Source organism: Rattus norvegicus, chromosome 1 (genome assembly GCF_036323735.1).
Source record: "Rattus norvegicus strain BN/NHsdMcwi chromosome 1, GRCr8, whole genome shotgun sequence".
Lineage (NCBI taxonomy): Eukaryota > Metazoa > Chordata > Mammalia > Rodentia > Muridae > Rattus > Rattus norvegicus.
Window position 1 is genome coordinate 161,337,565 of NC_086019.1, and position 20,895 is coordinate 161,358,459.

Consider the following 20,895-nt stretch of genomic DNA (forward strand, 5'->3'; position numbering starts at 1 on the left):
GAGGGGGACAATGCGGGGAGGGTGGGGAGGGGAACACCGATAAGAAAGGGGAGGGGGGAGGGGGATGTTTGCCGGGAAACTGGGAAAGGGAATAACACTCGAAATGTATATAAGAAATACTCAAGTTAATAAAAAAAAAAAAAGAAGTGAGACTCAGGAAGTGCTGTAAGGGAGGGCAGTCAGACAGAGGTAATAGAGGATGTCTTACTCAGTACGCTCTTTGGTCACCTGTAGCTGAGTGTTCCTTGTGAGCTACAGGAGAGTGTTGGCGTATTTTATTTTCTCCACGATGGGTTAAGTCCCTAGGATGTTGTCAGTACCCGAGGTGAAGACTTAAAACACACTTGCACTGGAACTCTAAGTACTGAGGATGTGTAGGGAAGAGATGAAGGGGTGCGCTCCCAAGGGATTGGTTGAGCATTTAAAAAATGGTTTACTTAAGTAGAAATTTTTTGGTAATAATTAATAATAACAACTTTTAGGCAATAACAGGTATTGTGCGCTCGCTCCCTCCCCCTCCCACTCTCCCTCTCCCTCTCTGTGATTTTAGTTTTCCTTTGTGGTACTTCTGTTTATCTCTGTAACCCAAGCATCTTGTCTTATTTTCTGCATATAGATAGCAATAACCTTTTAGTTTTATCTGTCCCCTATGGGATCTTAACCATCTCATGGACCTTGGAAAATGTTGAACAGGACGAAGGCAGCAATGATGGGCTCAAGAGTTCAGAGCACTCAGTACTCTTGCAGAGGACCTGGGTTCAGCTTACAGCACCTTCATGATCTCCTACAACCTCCTGTATCTCCAATTCCAGGGGCTCTGATGCCCTTCTCTGGGCTCCTCAGGCTTCTGTATGCATGTGGTCCACACAAACTCACCAAAACAAACACATACACATAAAATAATAAAGCATCAGTTTGTATAGTGAGTTTTCCTTTGCCTGTTACTCAGCCGTAGTGCAATTTTGTTTCAGCTGTGACTCTGTCTTGCCTTGGTCTCTGCTTGTAGAATTTTCAAGTTGAACGTGGATGTAAATCGATCTTTTAAAAAGTTAAAGTCAAGGAATGTTTCTCCTATTCCTTCTGTGGATTCTCATTGCACTTAGAATAGAGTCTAAACTTGAGTGGTTTAGAAAAAATCCAGATACTTAAACAAGTCAAAGGCTTTATTAATTTGCATTCTGCTTACTTCTCCAGCTAGGTCTTTGTTTGTCAAGGTGCAGTCGTTAGTCCAGGGCTTCTCACATGTCAGGTGGGAGGCACTGCGTGTCTCCAGCATTGCTGGACACTTGGGCATGTCTTGAGGCTTTACATGCATCTCTTTCTTGCCTTGTACACTTTTTTCATTCACTTGCTTGGCGTATCCTTTTCTTAACTATTGTTAGAGAGGCATTTCCTGGTGGCATTAACTCTGTAAAATGTGGCAAAAATTTCAGCACTTGATACATGTAGGCGAAGGATTTCAACTGGTACTGGTTTTTCCATTTTTAAGTGGTCCTCAGCTTCTGTCCATTGGTTGGGTATCTGTGTCTGTCTCATTCAGCTGTTTGTTGGACCTCTTGGAGGGCAGCCATGTCTGTAAGAACCATAGCATCAGTAATAGTGTCAGGCCTTGGAGCCTCCCCTTTGAGGCAGATCCCAAGTTGGGCCTGTCACTGAACCTCCTTTCCCTCATTTTTTTTTCCCCTCATTTTTTCCCCTTGTTTTTCCTCTGTTTTTGTCCCTGCAGTTCTTTCAGACAGGAACAATTCTGGGTCAGAGTTTTTGACTGTGGGATGGCAACCCCATCCTTCCACTTGATGCCTTGTCTTTCTACTGTAGGTGGACCCTACAAGTTCCTTCTCTCCACTGTTGGGTAAGTGAGGTGCAGTCCTGCTAAGACTGAAGGAGTCTTTGGAAGGGTGGCCTCACACAGTGCTGCAGTTCTACAGCCCAGCTGTCCTTGAATCTATCTAGCATTTGTACCAACTACCTTGTTTATAGTAAATACATTCTGCACTTTGGATTTGGTGTCATCTGAGCAGTTTGGGTGTATTACTGTGTGGGAACAGAAATTCCATGCTAAATAGAGCTCTGAAAATGGAAGTAGTGCAAGGAGTTCTTTCTCCCCTGCCTCATGGCTGTTCTTGGATCAATTAGTTCAAAATAGTAATAAGCTGGTGTAGTTGTTTATAGTATACTTACCTAGAATTTTTCTGGGTCTCAGACCTTTTCAGGGGTTTTAAGGTATAGTATAGTTTACAGTCTTTAGCCATTTCACTCGCTTTTTGGAACACTAAGGTGATTGGTTAAATGAACTCTTTGAAGGCGAGGTATAGGAACACAGGACAGTCACGTCAAGGGCCAAGTGACCTGAGGGGATCAGTCTCTATTCTAAAACTGCCCCACAGCAGGCTCTAAGGACTGGGCAGCAAGTGAAGCTCTCGCCAGCTTGTTTTCCAGGCACTGTGTCTAAAACCAGTGTTCTCTCACCTATGACCAAGATAAAATAACTGTGAATCGATCTCTGCTCGTAGGTGTAGAGGAAATTTAAATAACAGACTCTTAAAGGATCAAGGAGGAGATTAGGCATTATAAGCTGCTGTAATTTATACCATTCCAAAAGCAGAATCTAAGTAACAGACCAGACGTGCAGAAGCAGCAACATTTTAAAGACTTTATAATAAAAAGACGCTTAGAGAAGTGTCAGTGTGGAATATCTTTGGGCAATTGGGCCAGCCCTACAGTCTGCATTTTTCCACTTCTGCCCCATGACTGTGTCCTCTGGCAGGATCTTCATGACTGACCCCTGGCCTTTACTTCTTGTTTTGGAATCTTTCCCCTCCTGAGGCCTTAGGAGGAAAGGGTTCTTAGTTCAGTTGGGACAGAAATCTATGCTTTTCAGAAAAGAATGGTTTGAAGTTAGTAAATTGTTTCAAGGTTTATAAGTAATGCTGTGGAAGTTAGGTTATTTAGAAAATGTTGTAGTTCACAAGTGAATAAAATTAGAGCTTTGTCAATGTGTAGAAAATGATCATATGATTTAAGAATGTAGTTAATACTTTTAGTCAGGTGTAGAGGCACAACTTTTAATCCTAGCATTCAGGAGACTGGTGGATCTCTGAGTTCGAGGCCAACCTGGTCTACTGAGTGAGTTTCAGGAAAGCCAGGGCTACATAGAGAAACTCTGTCTTGATAAACAAACAAACACACAAACAAAAGACATATAAAGTTAGGGCTGGCAAAATGGCTCCGCAGGTGTAAAGAGGCTTGCTGCCAAGCCTGAGAAGCTGGGTTTGATCCCCAGGAACCACATGGTGGGGGAAGGACTGACTCTGGAACTGTCCTCTGACCGTCACACACTTTTTCATACATGTATCTATAACACATGCAATCAATCAATCAATCAATAAATAAAATTAAATAAGATTAAATAAAGTTTTTAAAGAATAAATAAAACCAAAAAGCTAGCTTGGCTCTGGTCCTAGAGAGGTGGCTCAGCAATTAAGAGCTCTTGCTCCTGTTCTAGAGAACTGGCGTTCCGTTTTCAGTAACCATGTTGGCTGGCTCATAAACTACCTACTACTCCAACTCCAGTGACCGCTTCTGGCCTTGGTGAGCATTTCCACTCACATGTACATATTTCCACACAGACACATAAATATATACATAACTTTAAAAAAGCAATTGAAAGTAGCTTCGTTCTTTACATTCATTAGCCACATATCAGATCTCCGTAGCTTCATGTGGCTGAATGGCTGCTGTGTTGGAAATTGCAGATACAGAACACATGGTTATGCCACAGTGCTCTATTAGGTAAGCAGCTGCTTTAGCGAATGTTGAGTTTCATACTATGACAATTTTATTAATTTTCAAGCAAATTTTGGAGGTTGCTAAGGACAAAGAGCTAGAGTTTCACACAAGGTAAGCATGTGCTGTATCACCAAGCTAGCTATCTCCCAGCTCTATTTTTTTCTTTTGAAATGTTTGCCCATTTATTTTATCAGTTAACATATTCATTGCTCTTAAAGATCATCACATTTTAGTTGTCTTTGTAAGCAAAAATTAAATAAATTTTGTTACTGTCTTAGTCAGTGTTCTGTTGCTGTGAAGAGACACCATGGCCGCTGCAGTTCTTACAAAAGAGCATTTAATTGGGGCTGGCTTACAGTGTCATGTGGCTTCACTCTATAATAAGAGCTAGGACCTTAATAAATTCAGTAATACTTATGTTTTTATATACCTAAATTAACATAATCAAGATTTGTAAAAAAAGAATGAGAAACATGATAACTGTGTATTGATTTTTGTTTTCTCTTAGCTTTTTTAAAAGTAGTGCCAACAGAATAAACATTTTTCATGATTTCTGTGTGAGGTGGTAGGTAGGTATAAAAAACCTGGTGTCTGAGTCACCACTTGATGCAGGCAGTATGAGCAGCAGTGACAGTCTAAGAATAAAAGACATGCATGCCTACTGTTTTTGGAACGCCTGAGACTTAAATTTCCCAGTCATTGAAAGATGAAGTTGATTCACATGGAAATGAGCTCACAGGGACTCACAGGCAACAGGCAAGGAGAGGGTTAATGGGCATCCAACAGAAGAAAGTGATTTCTATGAAGGAGTTCAGTGTAAATGTGAGAGAAATGGATTGGGAGTTAGACTGAAATAATTATCAGGACTCTGAGACAAGAAGTTTAAATTTATATAAGTATTTTGGAGCTATAAATAAATGTATTTACCAACTGCTAAGTTGGGATATTGGTTTGAGTATAGACTATGTTTAGCAGTTCTTTTTTTTTTTTTTTTTCCTGAAGTGAGGAGGAGGTTGAAGGTTTGGGGGGTAGTAGGCTGAGGTTAGAAGGTAGCAGATTGAGATGGGGTTAGGTAAATCATGGACTTAATATGTTTGGGAAACGAAAGAGTTGAATGTGATCTTAGTTTCCAAAATTCATAACAATCAAAGGTCTTTGAATTCTATCTAGCATTTTACTGTTTCAGAACTCCAGGAGATAACCAGTCTTTTAATACAGATTAGAAAGTCAAGGTTCAGGGTTAAAGGTCCTAACCTCTGACATAGGCTGGGAGAACTAGAAATGAGCCGGGGTGGCGTTTGTTTGCTGTGCTTTGTCTTTGGCCTCCCTCTTGGGTTAGGTGAGCCTCACTCGGGTTTTCTTCTCTGCACTAGCAGCCTGTCAACATTCTCTTGATCTTATTTCCTAAACCATGTCTTTGTAGTTCCGACTGCTCTCATCTTTGTAGATATTTTCTTGACTTTACATCAAAATTTGACCCTATACCATAAAAGCAAGCAAATGAAAGCTTTTGTTTTAAAATCTAATTTCCTCTCATTTGGTTATTGAGATATTTCAGAAATACAGAGCAGTCTCTGCCTCAACTTGTAAATAAAATCCGTCTTCTTAGCTGGCTTTGTACGCTGTCTGTATGGTAAAGTCCCTGTCTGAAGTTCCATAGTCTTTGGAAGTTCACTGTTTTGTTTGTAGCATTTACATCTCCTTTTGTTTCTATATGAAATTCTCCCTGTCCATCCTATCCTATAGGTTTTTATCAATTGATTTTATCTTTTTTTTTTTTGGTTCTTTTTTTCGGAGCTGGGGACCGAACCCAGGGCCTTGCGCTTCCTAAGTAAGCGCTCTACCACTGAGCTAAATCCCCAGCCCCTTGATTTTATCTTAAAGATCATCACATTTTAGTTGTCTTTGTAAGCAAAAGTTAAATACATTTTGTTACTTAGTGTTCTGTTGCTGTGAAGAGACACCATGGCCACTGCAGCTCTTACAGAAGAAAGCATTTAATTGGGGCTGGCTTACAGTGTCAGAGGTTTAGTTCACTGACATCATGGTATGGAGTGACTGTCTACATTTGCCTAGCCTACCTGGGGAAGACTCACGCATGTAGGCTCGCTCAGGACAAGGACTGTTTTCATTTGCTGATAGTAGACTCTTAGAAATTGTTGAATGGGCGAATGTTAAACTTCCAAGATATGTCAAGTTGGAAATGGTTTCAGAAGAAAACTCCTGGGCTGGAGAGATGGCTCAGTGGTTAAGAGCACTGACTGCTCTTCCAGAGGTCCTGAGTTCAAATCCCAGCAACCACATGGTGGCTCACAACCATCTGTAAAGGGATCCAATGCCCTCTTCTGGTCTGAAGACAGCTACAGTGTACTTGTATATATAAAATAAATAAATCTTTAAAAAAAAAAAAAGAATGTCAGCAGAAGAAAACTCCTGAGAGAATGAGGACTGTGGAAAGTTATTTCCCCATCTTAGAGTGGTCTGCACAGTATTCATATTTAACACCATATTAGATCAAACATATTGAAGAATGCGCAGATTTATTTCTAAGATACTCATAATGCTCCATAAGGGCAATTAACAAATACTGAGAATCTTTGCTATTAAAAAAACATTGTGGGAGCTGGAGAGGTGGCTCAGTGGTTAAGAGCACCGACTGCTGTTCCCAAGGTCCTGAGTTCAAATCCCAGCAACCACATGGTGGCTCACAACCATCTGTAAAGAGATCTGATGCCCTCTTCTGGTGTGTCTGAAGACAGCTACAGTGTACTCCTATATAATAAATAAAATATTTAAAAAAAAAAAACATTGTTTTGGTCCAGCATCTTCTTAATATTTGATTATGGAAAAATGTAAGTAGGATACCTGTAATTTCTTTTAGGTTGCTAGTGGTATTTGGGAAATAAAAAATTTGGCAGGTGTATGTGTTTTATATTTCCCTTGGGTCTAACTAATATAATTTAAAAACAATAAGATCAGACATGAGGGATAGTTAGAGGAACTCTGGTTGTTTGCAGTGATAACAGAACCTGAGGGACGACAGAGCAATTTTTTGAAGTTCCTAATGAAGAGGAATTAAATTACTGTCTTTTAAACCAGAGACTAAGAGTCAAACCCAGTGAGGGAAGAGAGTTCCTCTTAAAGACACTGCCTAATGGTTAGACCTGTCTAGAGAGGGGAGCTTCGGAGGATTCCTTTTCTTTTTCTTTTCTCTCCCTACCTCTCTTTCTATTTTTCTTTTGTTTGTGAAGGCTGGCAGGCAGAAATCTGTAACGTGCTATATACTACAGAGACGTTTAGCTCATTAGGTGGAAGTTAGATTTGAAGAAAGGGTTCTTTGTTTGTTTGTTTGTTTGATAGTTTGAACACTGTTAGACCAGTTTCTGAAATGCCCACCAACCTAATATGTATAATCTTCAATTTCTTTCTCAGTGTGTGAATTTATATGTTGGTCTGGAATCCAAATGGATAGCATGAGGAACACATGAGGAATTTTAGTTGTATAGCTAAGTGCTTTTTGATGGTTATTACTTATTGTATTACTGTAGATGGAACCTGGAGCCTCAACATGCTAGGCAGTGTGCTTTATCTCCGAGCCTCATTTCCAGTCATATTAAAACTGAACCAGATCAGTTTGGAGCAGTTTTCTGTTCACAGAAAGTGAAGCAGAAAGTTCAGGGCATTGACTTTGCTCTGCTGCCCTACATGCGCCCCTCATCCCTACCCATGTGGGACCTACATTGCATGGGGCTTGTGCAACTATTGAACTACTGTGACTTTCTCTCTAATTTCCAATAGAATTATTAATTATGGTTTGAAATACAACTTTTCCCTATTAGTGCTCTCATAAAATGGTAGTCATTTTTCACTCTAGTTCTGACTTTTAGAACTCAACAGATGCAGAGAGAATCAATGTCCTATGTTTTGAGAAAATATTTAGGGCTGGAGGAAGTTGTTTGTTTGTTTGTTTGTTTTTAGAATCTTAAATATCTGTAAATATTTTATTTTGTTGGCTAACAGTAGTTTTCCCTTCCTTTTAAGTACCAAAAGAATTGGTGGAGCTGCATTTGAAGTTAATGAGGAAGATTGGCAAATCCGTTACAGCAGACAGATGGGAAAAATACTTGATCAAGGTAACTGCAAATTACCTTTCCTGCCACTGAAGTGCTATCCTTGTCTAACATGAATTGGTATTTGCATTTAATAATATGCTTTTAAAACAATTTATTAGTTATATAATATGACTGCACTCCATGCTATTATTGTATGTAAGTATGTGTTGGAAGACGACACTATATGTATATTTAGTTTTGGTTGTTTTGGAGAGAACAACTCTGTGACACTATGCAGGCTTTGAATTTGACATACTTCTGCTTCACAACGCCCAACTAAGCAACAGCTCCATCACTCCTTGAACGTGCTAGACAAGAACTTTACCACGGTAGCATCTTCATTTCTAAGCTTAGGCTAAAAAGTTGGGCCTTTTTTGTGTGTCCTGAGGTTTTTGTTTTGTTTTGTTGTTTTTTTTAAAGCCGCCACCTCTGTAGCCCAAGCTGGCTTTGAACTCCCCATCCTCTTGGTGTCTGTCATCACAGCGCTGGGATTTTTGTCACATGCCATCACTTCTACTCTCTCAGAACTTTTCACATTTTCTCTCATTTTTTAAAGTCATCCTGCTCAAATCCAATACCCAGGGAAGTTATTTTTGTTTAAGATCACCCAAAAGTTGAAGACAGAACCTGACTTTATCATTGCTTTGAAAGAGAAAAATCTCTAAAATCTGTTAGGTTAGTAGGAGAGACTTCTAAATTACCCATTGAGTCAAAAAGTGAAAACCGTAAGTAACAGGACAGCTTGGGTCGTCTCAGCTATAAGATGGATACTACTAAAAGCAAAATCAGTGCTTATGTAGGGTGACTAAACCTTCAGTCTTTCTGCCTCTACCTCTGAGTGCTGATATCGTAGCTGTGTGCCACCATGTGGTGCTGGGGACAGAATCTTATCTTAGGCTCTGCCTGCTAGGCAGACGTTCTGAAAACTGAGCTCCACTCCCAGTCTCCCACTCAGACTCATTGTCCAGAATCCCATCCAGACGATGAGAGCTGCATACAAGCGTACTTACAGCAGCCTAAGTCTGTGTGTCTTGAACTAAATTTACACGATGTGCAGTGGTCGTATTGTGACTTCTGTAACCAGAGCATCGGTTCTCAACCTGTGAATCGTATGTCAGATATCTACAGTACTGTTCACGTTTACAGCTCTAAAGTAGCAACAGAAATAATTTACGGTTAAAGGCCACCACGCCAGGAGGAACTGTATCAAGGCTGGGACCCACTTCATTCGAGTATTAGGTTACAGTTTTAAGCTGTTGAAAGGACTTATCTTGTCCGTTTAAAAATTTTTAACCCAACCTGTGAGATGGCTCAGTGGGTAAAGGTAGTAGCCACCAAGTCTGATGATCTGAGTTTACTCCCTGGATCTACACAGTGGGGTGGGGTCCTGAGAGTTGATCTCTGGCCTGCCTCTCATGCTGGAAACCACACAAAAATCAAACAAATAAATGTAATAAAAGTTTCAAAATATTATCATTCCTGTTTTTTTCTGTGGGGGAGGAGGATTGTAAGAGTCTAAAGTGCTGTGAAAAGAGGATTTGGACAAGAACTCTTCTTTTCATAGTAAAACCATACATTGGGTCATCTTTGTTGTATTTTATACCACATACAACAGCGATTTCAATCAGTTCAGTGTCCATCAGATGAGGAATTGGAAAGGCCCCCATCCTCTGCTGATTGAAGTAGTCAAAACATTGACGAAAGTCAACGGGGGAAGGAACGGAATCTTTCAACTCTACATTTGTAGGACTGGCTTTTGAATAAAAATCAAAATAAAATATATTCAGCTGGGGATGTAGATCGGTGGGTAGAGCCCGGCCTAGCATGGCAGAGGCCCTGGGTTTGATTGATTACTAGCATTGCAGAAGCCTGCCATCCCAGGCCTTTTAGAGCTGGAAGCAGGAGGATCACAAGGTTTCAGATTCAGTCTCTAAACGTAGCTATAGGTCCCCTGGGCTACACAAAACCCTGTCCTTAGAACAACCAAAGGAAAGGCAGATCTTCCTTCACACACACAAACACACACGTACATGCACACGCTGTAATTTTAAAAGAATAAATGCTAATAACAGGTCAGTTAAATGGCTCAGGAGGTGGTTGCTACCAAGTTGTTGACCTAAGCTTTATTCCCTAGACCCACATAGTGGAAGGAGAGAACTGACTTCTTCAAGTTGTCCTTTGACCTCCACATGTGCCTTGTGTTAGGTTTGCACCCACACATATGTCCATGCATGTGCATTTGAGCATGCACACACGCATGCATACACAATAAATTTATTAATTTTCAACATAAAGTGCAGTAAAGTTGGCTTAGCTTTTCAAAGTTTTTATGTCATGGAATTTTCTAAAAGCAAAATTAGGTAAGATTTAATTAAATTGCTGAAAACAATCTGTGAATGATAAATAATAATTTTTTAGCTATTCAAGTGCTTTTTAAAATACCAGTGAAATTGTTCGTTATTCCTTTTGCAAAATGATTAATTAATGAAGAGGGTTTGGAGCTTAAGAAGAGATGCTGGGATATCAGGACACTAGTTTAACATTATTAAAATTGTTTTTGTTTCGAGGCAGGGTCTTATTTTGCAGTTAGACTGGTCTCTAGTGTGCAGTCTCTCAGCGTGCTGAGGTGATAGTACAGTCTGCCTGGGAGAGATTTAATTTTCTGTGCTTTTTAAATTCTTGTTTGTTATTGTTCTGAGAACTGAGGTAGAAGTGTGGTCTGTTTTAATCCTGTCTCTGTTGTTAGCAGACTTTAGTGTTGTGAATGAGTTAATGTGTTTAATGATTCCCACTGTCTGAACTGCTCTCAGGCTTTGTAAGATGTGGGGCTTGCTCTGTAGACCAGGCTGGCCTATAGCTCACAGAGACTCCTGCTTTAGCTGGGAGTTAGAGGCCACTTCTAGTTCACCTGTTCCTAGTTGAGACACATTCCCTCAGGCTCTCCCACTGCCTGCTGTTTAGTGCGCTCACAGAGTTGAGTATTCACATCACAATCCGATCAGAGAAGAGACTTCATACTCTTTAGCAGTAGTCACACTTCCCCTGCATTTCATAACTCGAACTTGCTTGTTCTGGATATTATATTTAAATGGGATATATATGTAAATTATGTGTAAGTCTCTATATCTAATCTATATCTATCCCTCCCTCCCTCCTTTCATTCGGTGGTGGTGGTGGTGGTGGTGGTGGTGGTGGTGATGTGGTTTCTCTGGTTGTTCAGGAACTCACTTTCTAGACCAACATAGCCTCAAACCCACCAAAATTTACATACTTCTGCCTACTAAAGTGCTGGGATGAAAGCCCCACCTCCAGCTAAAGTTATTTTTCAAGATTAATTTACCTGTTCTGATCTTGGATTTCCATATGAATTTGGGATCAGTTTACCAATTTATAAAAAGTTTCACCTTGAATTGGTGAAGCGGTTGTTTAATCTAGATCATATTGTGATGTATAACTATCCTAGCAACATAGCTTCAGATCCATAAGAATAGTCTGTCATTTCATTCTTTTTTAGGTCGTCTTCAATTTCTTTAAAAAATGTTACATACTTTCCAGAGTTAGGTCTTAAATACCCATTTGTTGTACCTCGTTCTGTATAACATTTTGCTGATGTCAAAATCTACAAATACTCAATTGCTTAAATAAAAAACCATTGTGATTGCATATAGCATCCCTATATATGCGTTCTCTTATACATGTTATTAAGTTGTTTTATGTATATGGGTGTTTGCCTTCATATCTATTCACCATGTGTATTGCATGCCTGGTGCCCTCAGAGGCTAGAAAAGTGTTTCAGATCCCCTAGAACTAGAGTTACAGAGTGTCGTGTGCTGCATGTGGGTGCTTGGAATAGAACCAGGGTCCTCTGGAGGACCAGCCAGTGCTCTATATTTTGACCCATCTCTGTAGCACCTGTTTGTTTTTGAGACAGGACATCACTATGTAGTTCTGGGTAGCCTGGTACACTCTTTGTCAGTGGTGCTCAACCTGTGGGTTGAGACCCCTTTGGGGAATAGACCAACCCTTTCACAGATATTAGATATACTGTATATCAAATATTTACCTTATGATTAATAACTGTAGCAAAATTATAGTTATGAAATAGCAACAGGAATAATTTTGTGGTTGGGGGTCACCACAACATGAGGAGCTCTATTAAACGGTTGCAGCATTAGGAAGGTTGAGAACCACTGCTTAATGTAGAACAGGCTATCCTTAATATCACAAGAGATCCACCTGCCTTTGCCTCCTGAGTATTGGGATTCAAGATGTGTACCACTGTATGTAGCTCCTGCTTTTTTATCCTGAATGCTTTCCACCTCATCACTTTGAGCCACTGTGGTAATTTTAATAATATACTCCCCATATTCTTGGACATCTGAAAAATTGGTCCCCAGTTGGTGACACTGTTTGGGTAGGTGTAGTAGTTGATATTTAATCTCAACCTAGGGTTTCCACCCCACCTTTGATCATTCCATACCCAGATAAAAGACACACAACCTTTATATTTATAGCAAGCCTTAATCAGCACTAAAGCTGGGCAGACATCTATCCTCTAAGCTATTATGTCTACTTCCCTGCCTATAACCCCACAATATGACTTGCCTTGTTCCAGCTGATCTGCTCTTAGCTCCAGTTGACTAGCCATCATGGCCATGTCTTTAACATTCTTACACCATGGCGTCTTTTCTTTCCACCTTCTCCTCTTGTACTCTCCCTTAGACCCCAAGCCGAGGAACCCAAATGCCCACCTATCATGTGCCCAGCTGTAGGCTGTCAGCATCTTTATTTAACCAAGAGTTTTCTATCAAGAAGAAAGGTCACACTGTGGGTGGGGATTCTTTCACCCCTGTGGGCGACCAGGTCTTGGGGGGCAGTATTTAGTATAACAATACACAGCAAACAACCAAACCCCAACAGGAAGGTTAGGAAGTGTTGTCTTGTTGGAGGAATAATATCACTGTGTGGCAGACTTCGAGGTTTCGAAAGCCATGTGTCATTTCTAGTGTATTCTCATTGCTTGCTTTTTGAGATGTGGTTCTTGGTTGCTACTCCAGCTTCTGTGTCTGTCACTATGTGGTCTCTGTTACTGTTGACCCTAACCATTTGAAACTGTAAGCCCAAAATACACCCCCCTCCCTGGAAGTTGCCTTGGTTGCAGTGTTTTATCATAGCAATAGAAAAGTCTTAAGACTCCTTTAAAGACTGATATTTTGAATTAAGAATCTTTGTTTTTGGGGTTGGGGATTTAGCTCAATGGTAAGGCCCTGGGTTCGGTCCCCAGCTCCGAAAAAAAAGAAAAAAAAAAAAGAATCTTTGTTTTTTTTCTGGTCGGCAATTTGGGAGAGGAAAGGGTTTATTTTGCTTGCACCTCTGATCATAGTTCATCATTGAAGAAGCCAAGGCAGGAGCTCACTTAAGCTGCTTACTGGCTTGTTCTTGATGGCTTGCTTGGCTTGCTTTCATCTTTCTTTTTCTTTTTTTTTTTTTTTTAATTATTCACTTTATATCCTGTCTGCTGCCCTTTCTCCCAGTCACTCCCTCAGTTCTTCCCCCACTCCCCCTCCCCTTCTCCTTTGACTGGGTTGAGGCCCACTGATTATTCCCCCACCCTGGCACATCAAGTCACTGCAGGACTAGGCACATCCTCTCCCACTGAGGCCAGACAAAGCAGCCCAGCTAGAAGAACATACCTACCGACTGGTAACAGCTTTTGGGATGGCTCCCGTTGCTGGGGACTCACATGAAGACTGAGCTGCACATCTGCTACATATGTTCAGGGCCATGGTAGGTCCAGCCTGTGTATGCTCTTTGGGTGGTGGTTCAGGCTCTGAGAGCCCCAAGGGTCTAGGTTAGTTGACTCTTGGCTTTCCTCTAGAGTTCCCATCCTTTTCAGGGCCTACAATTCCTTCCTCGACTCTTCCATAACTAGCTTATGTTTGGCTGTGGGTTTCTGCATCTGAGTCAGCTGCTGGGTGGAGCCTCTCAGAGGACAGCCATGCTACACTCCTGTCTGTAAGCATAGCAGAGCACCTTTAATAGTCAGGGATTGGTGCTCGCCCATGGGATGGGTCTTAAGCTGGGGCAGCTATTGATTGGCCTACATTTCTGATAGGATAAGGGTGCATTGGTGTCCCTATCACTCAACTGGGATTTCTGCCTGGCTACAGGAGGTGGCCTCTTCAGGTTCCATATCCCCAAGTCTGTGAGTTACAGCTAATGTCACCCCTATTGATTCTTGAATGCTTTCCTTATCCCATGTCTCTGTCACATTTTCAATGGCTTCCACTTCTCCACCCCCTGCCAGTTGCAGATTTCTATTCATTCTCATGGCCATATGACCATCTCTCTTGTCCCTCCCCACACTTGATTCTGAATCCCCCACTCCCTTCCCTATCCCGTCCCACACAGTTCCTTCCCTCCATTTGCTTCCTACAATTATTCCCCCTTTAAGTGATATTCAGGCATCCTCTGTTGGGCCTTCCTTCTTGCTTAGCTTCTTTGGGTCTTCTGTTGAGTGTAGCATGGATATCCTGTGGTTTTGGGCTCATATCCACTTATAAGTGAGTACATACGATGCATGTTATCTTGTTCTGGGTTACCTCACTCAGGATGATATTCTCAAGTTCCATCCTTCCTCACTTAACCATTATTTCTTGAATGAATGAATGAATGAATGAATGATTTTAAAATAGCTTGTCAAAGACATAAAGACAAATCTGTATCTGTGATGTTTTACAGACTGAAAAACAGCAGATTTCTCTTTATGATAATAAAAGAGAAAACTGTTGGTGTTTTAAAAAAGGAGTATTATACTTGCCCATATATTAAATGTTATTTCCTTCTCTAAATCACCAAAATGGGCATACCTTGTTGTATGAGCCCTGTATATTACTTATTTGCCAATACATTTTACTTATGTGAAGTTACTCGTCACATGTGCTGTGGTTTGAATATGGAACTCCTCTTACAGCTTATGTGTTGAGCACTAGGCCCCCAGCCAGTAGGACTATTTTGGAAGATTGTGGAACCTTTGTGATTTGAGACCTAACTGGTAGACATGAGCTTAGAGATTCTCTAGCCTGGCCAGAACCATGTTTCTGGTCTGCCAGATTGTGGGGAATTACAGCTGTATGCTCTGTCCACCATGCTGTTCCCACTGGTGGACTAGCTCCTAAACTGTGGTCCAGAATAAGTCCTTCCTCTCTCACATCGCCTCTGTAGGTGCTTGGTCACGGCAATAAGAAAGTAGCCAATAAATAACATGAAGGTCCAAGTGTCACTTTGGCTCAGGTTGTATTATTAAACTTTTCTTTTTTAGTCACCACTGTTTTTTGTGAATTATTAAACATGCTATTGCTAGTCTAAAGCAGCAGCCAGCAAACTATAGCCAAATCCTGCCTGTTTTTGTAAGTCAGGTGGAATTGGAACAGGGACAAGTCTGTTGGTAGATGGTCTGTAGTTGATGTCATGCTACAGTTACAAGCCAAGTATTTTGACCAAGTGAGTACATGATACTTACAATATTCGCTATTAGCCTTCTGCAGATACAGTTGATTGATATCTGGTCTAAAGGGCATATAGATCATTTACTGTTCTTAGTTTTGGCTATCATAAAATTAAAATACTAGAAAACCATTGACCAACCTGATATTAAACATATGGAAAGGTTAAACTTCTCCATTTACATCAAGATGGTGACCCACTAATCTGATGTCACATTAACCAAACACAATCAAACACATCAAAAGCCAACTTTATTCTTTTTCAAACCTATTATACCTGCAGAAACTGTGATATATTCATGTTATCATCAACATTTTTAGTCTGAACCAAGAATCAGACATCGCCCCAGAGTTCTTTTCCCTGTATCCCAGTAATCAACCACCATCCACTTGCTACTGCTTATTTCATGCAGTTACCATCCCTTGCCTGATCTCTCTGTCTCTCTCTGTCTCTGTCTCTGTCTCTGTCTCTCTCTCTCTCTCTCTCTCTCTCACACACACACACACACACACACACCTCCCTTCCCTAATTCCCTACAAATGCTAAGATTACAGATATGTGTGGCCACACTTGCCTGTCACATGAGCATGGGGATCTGAACCCAGAGCCTCTCTGTATTGCACAGCAAGAGCTCTTATCTACTGAACCATCGCTCCACCCCAAAAAAATAACTTATTAGACACAGGAATGAAAGTGTAATACTTACCAATTCGGAAATTTATCCTCTCACTTACAAATCTACTCTTGTCTTGAACCTGCCATCTTTCCCCCAAGAGTTCCTGCATATGCTGTATCTTCTGGAATGCTTTCCTGCCAACTCGTTGAGTTCCTGGCAAACTTACTTATCCCTTAAGCCTCAGCTTGAGTGTTACTGTCTCCTTGAGGCATTTTCCCAGGACGATGTTCCTTAGTTAAAGTCTATTGTATAAATTTTTCCTCTGTGGACTTGGTATTAACTTCATTATGGAAACTATTGTATGTTTTGTTTTGCTTTGCTTTGTGTTTTCCTCTGAGACAGGGTCTCCCTGTGTAGCCGCAAGCTTCTGACTCTATTGCCTAAGTCTCTCTGGTGCTGAGATTACAGACATGTGCCAGAAGGCCTGGTCCTATTGTGTAGTTTTTATATTGAATGTTCACTATGTACTGTTTAAAACTATACTTTTGTGTGTGTGTTATTGTACCTTTGAAATACAGATTATCTCTGTTTTGTGTATAAGGAAATTGAATTTGAGAAACTCAATAACTTGTGTAGACCACATTGCCAAAAATGACAGAGCCAGCATTTCACTGAGGCCCAGGACTTGCTGACTCCAGTGCTTTGATGGACCATTGATGAAGTGTCTCTCACAGGCCTTGGTTGTCTCTTGAATGCTTGTTTCTTCTCAGCTTTTAGGAAGTGACATTAGGTTTAACTGTCACTTAGACAATTCCAGGTTTTGTTTTGTTTTGTTTTAATTTATTTCTCATTCACAGTCATTAGCTAGTTTTGTGGTAATACTTTTACCTTTCTTTGCTCTCTATTGCTTTCCTGTAGTAGTGCTGTAGTATGTGTTACTGAGTAATGGGAAATCATTAAATTAAAAAGTCTGTTTAAATATAGACCACATAACTGTCCGGCATTTACTTCTTCCTTCCTCAGCATAGACTCAGCAAACCATGCTGTTGTCACCTATTTATTGTGTCTTCTTAGTGTCTCTAAAACAGCTAAAGTAAGACCTACAGAGGGAGCAGACGTGTTCAGAAATTGCTAGCACCTTAGCTTTAGTACATAATAAGGTACCAAGAGAGAACACAGCAAAAAGGCTTAGCCATCTATTATGTAGAAATACTGTGATAAGCCCAGTGAATAGTGGAGCAGCCTAAATTGGGGTTTGGATGTGGGAACTGTTTTTCCTCCCCCCACCCCCTTTCCTTTTGTGGAAGGTAGACTCAACAGATCTTGGTAACTTACAATAGGAGAGGTACCCAGCAACTCAGTGTGCCTAAGGTATTCGTTTTAGTTTCTTCTCTTAACACTGGCTAACATATATTGTCCAGTATTATCTAGAATGGAAGAGAACCCACAAATGTACTCTTGTTACTTTTTACTTTTAAGGCAGAATTATCCTTGTAAAAATAAATGTGGTGAGCTGAATTTAAGCCAGATGGTCTGCCAGGACCTTGAGTCTTTGCCTGTTGGGTAAGCCTTGGCCTCGAGTCACATTCCTTTCACTTGGCAAGACACAAAGAAATGTCTCTGTCATCGACTCCATCCATCCATCCATCCATCCATCCATCCATCCATCCATCCATCCATCCACCCACCCACCCACCCACCCACCCACCATCCAGGGAGCTCTTCTGTTCCCTTTGGTTGTTAATGATTGTAACTAACCTTGATGGTGGGTGACAAATGTCCCTATCTGAGTTTAGCACCTGTGCCTCTACTTTCCTGTCACCCTGCTCCTTCCACAGTTGGCGTAAGACCTTCAAAAGTGACACGGAAAGCAATTTTAAAAGAAGCTATTCAGGCTAGGTGTGGTGGCACACCTTTACTTCCAGCATTCGGGAAGCAGAGGTAGGTGAATCTCTGAGTTCGAGACCCTCCTGGTCTGCAGAGTTGAGTTCCAGAATAGTCAGGGTCACAATGAAACCCTGCCAAGGGAAAAAACTAAATAAATAAGTCAGTTAAGACAAGCAGGTGGCAATTTCTTATTTTTATTAGGTTCGGTGGTCTTTTTGTATGATTGATTGATAAGTGATTATGTTGGTTTTTTTTGTTTTTGTTTTTGTTTTCTTTTTGAGACAGGGTCCTGACTGTCCTGAAACTCACTCTGTAGGCCAGAGTTGCCTCTAACTCAGAGATCCCCTGACTCTGCTTCCTAAATGCTGGGATTAAAGGCATACACCACCACTGTTCAGCTAGGTAAATTTTTTTTAAAGAAAAGGGAAGTTTATCACATTGAATATAATTGTTGATTTTTAAGACATTTGATTTCAAGAAGTGTTATGCCACAGATGTGCTTCTTAGACAATGAACAAATAAATAATAAGTAAATTATTTTACTTAAGAACTTTTATACATGAAAGATAATGAGGTTAAGTAGAAAATAACTCAATTTGGGCAGTAAGATGCTTCAGTGGGTAAAGGCGCTTGGCAGCAAGCATGGTAATCCTGACTTTGACCCGTAGGACCCTCATAGTGGAAGAGGAGAACCAGCTTCCATAAATTGTCGTCTGTCCTCTTTCTGTACTCTGGGGTATGTCAGGAATAGAGAATAACCTCCTTCTCAACACTAAGTAACCTCATTGTTTATCCCTCCAAATAAAGGAAGAAGCTACATATGGTGGTGTGTGCTTGTAATCCCAGCAGTGGGGATGCTGAGGCAGGAGGATTTTGAGTTCTAGGCCAGCCTGGGCTATTTAATGAGACTTTGTCTCAAAAAGCAACAACAAAAAGAAAGGGAAGATAAAAGACAATTTTTGGTACTCAGTCTGTAATAACATATAGAAGTCCTTTGAAAGTAAATAAATATGGTAACACATGACCAAAATAATTTCCGAACATGCCATTACTCCTTTCTTTCATCTCCCTCACTTATCGTTCCCCACTCTACGATCTCCTGTGCTGGGAACCAACAAGGTTTGTTCACTCCGCAGGTGCACAATGACTGAGTTACACCTGCAGCTCTGGCCTGTAGCTTTTATTCTCTGGAAGGGGTCAATTATGAATTCAAAAGGGATATTTTTCCTCATTTAATAATTTAATCGTATTTGATTAAAAATTGGATATTTACAGATGTATTTATCCAGTGAAATAAAATTTCTTTATTTCTTTGAGCTTCTCTCACTTTGGAGGGAATAATGTTGCTGTGAACATGAGTACAACACACAATTTCATATGAACATATATTGTTATTTATGTGTATCATACCGAGAAGGGTCATATAGTTATTTCTTTGTTTAACCTTTTGAGAACTACTGAATAGTTTCATAGTCGTTAGACCATTTTATATTCCTATTGTCAATGTAAAAACCACAGCTCTCTGACTTCTATACAGGAAATTTTAAGGAGAATAATAGATAGCTTGTTCTGGAGCCATTGTTAGTAGCCGCGGCCCAGAAATACAGATTTAGGTTATCCCAAATTTCATGTTCCAACATGGAAGCAGTTTCCTAGGGCTTTTACGGTTTTGTATAAAGAATGGCACAATTCAAAGCAACTTAAAATACATTGGTGGGTACACCTGAGTGCTGTGTACAGTAAGAAGGGTGAGCTATTTTATAGGGCCAAGGGTACTACCTGATAACATTCTTAACTCTTGATTGATAGAAGCCAGTGATCTGATAGACTAACAGCTCCTAGGAGTTTTTTATTTGTTATCATGAGGGATTAATTCAGCTACAGAGTGGAGCAAGGAATGGCTGTTCGAGAAGGCTAAGACTAGCCCAAGATGAAGTAGTTAGCCTCTGAACCTACCAATTTCCAGTCTCTCCTCAGTACTGAAGTACCGGGGTCAGTCAGTCTGTTTCTGCAGACATGGATGCTCCTTCCAGTTCTTGTTGATAGCCAGGCACAGCTTCTTTTCAGGAATTCTGCTTTCCACAGTGCAATGCTGAGAACTTCCTTTTGGTTCTATGCTATTGTGCATGTAATATCGTTTCGTTCAGCCCCACATTCCAGGTCATGTACAGGTGACATCCATGGTTCTCAGAAGGACAGGTGGAAGGCCCAAAGCAAGGAGTGAAGCCAGGTTTGTCAGTACTCAGCATGCATGCTTAGTCCCGTGAGTGCTGCACAGCTTCCTCTCATGCCTGGAACCTTGAACACTTCATTCTTTGTTCATGTGATTGCCCCCGATAACTTTTCTCATCACTGAGGTCACACCCAATAGAAGTGACCTGAAGGAAGTTTTGGCTGACACTTTGAGGGGTTTCTCGCCCATAGTTTAAGGAAGGCATGGTAGTACAAGTGGCCCAATCCTTGTTTGCAGGAGAGTAGGACAGCCAGTCTTCTAGCTGGACCAAGAAACAGAAAATGTCCCAAAAGTTTCATTATTTTATACAGTACCACCAGGTGGGAACCAAGTGTTCACATACATGGACTTTTAGGGAATATTTTAGTATTACACATATTAATACCACAGAGAGCTCTGGATTTGTAATGAGAAGCAGCTAAGTCTCTTAATTCCAAAAATGTATAAGATAATTACCCACTAAATGAAATTTAGTCATTATTAAATGAAACTGTATGAATGCCCTTAGCATACTATTATCAAATTGCTGGAGCCCAACAAAGTGTGTGTAACACTAGCTTACCAAAGGAACAGCAGCATAATTTTAGATGACTTTTTTTCTCTTCTGCAGTATTCATTTCTTCACAAATGTACTTGAATTTGACCTACATTATTTATGCTTGTGGATATAGTAATGCTAATTGTACTTTCCTTAGATCTCTGCAGAACTCCTATGTGACATTGAGATGGCTCAATGGTTCTTTTATAATAAC

General features: G+C 40.5%; 1 protein-coding gene across 3 annotated transcripts in view; it reads left to right on the top strand.

Moving 5' to 3' along the window:
- Positions 1-20,895, top strand: part of Rsf1 (remodeling and spacing factor 1) — a 122,731-nt gene that overhangs the window by 33,969 nt on the left and 67,867 nt on the right. For all 3 annotated transcript variants that reach the window (XM_063262798.1, XM_063262799.1, NM_001427468.1), the window contains exon 2: positions 7,831-7,922. In XM_063262798.1, coding sequence (XP_063118868.1) covers positions 7,901-7,922 — 22 coding nt within the window. In that variant the 5' untranslated portion in view covers positions 7,831-7,900. The remainder of the gene's footprint in view (positions 1-7,830; positions 7,923-20,895) is intronic.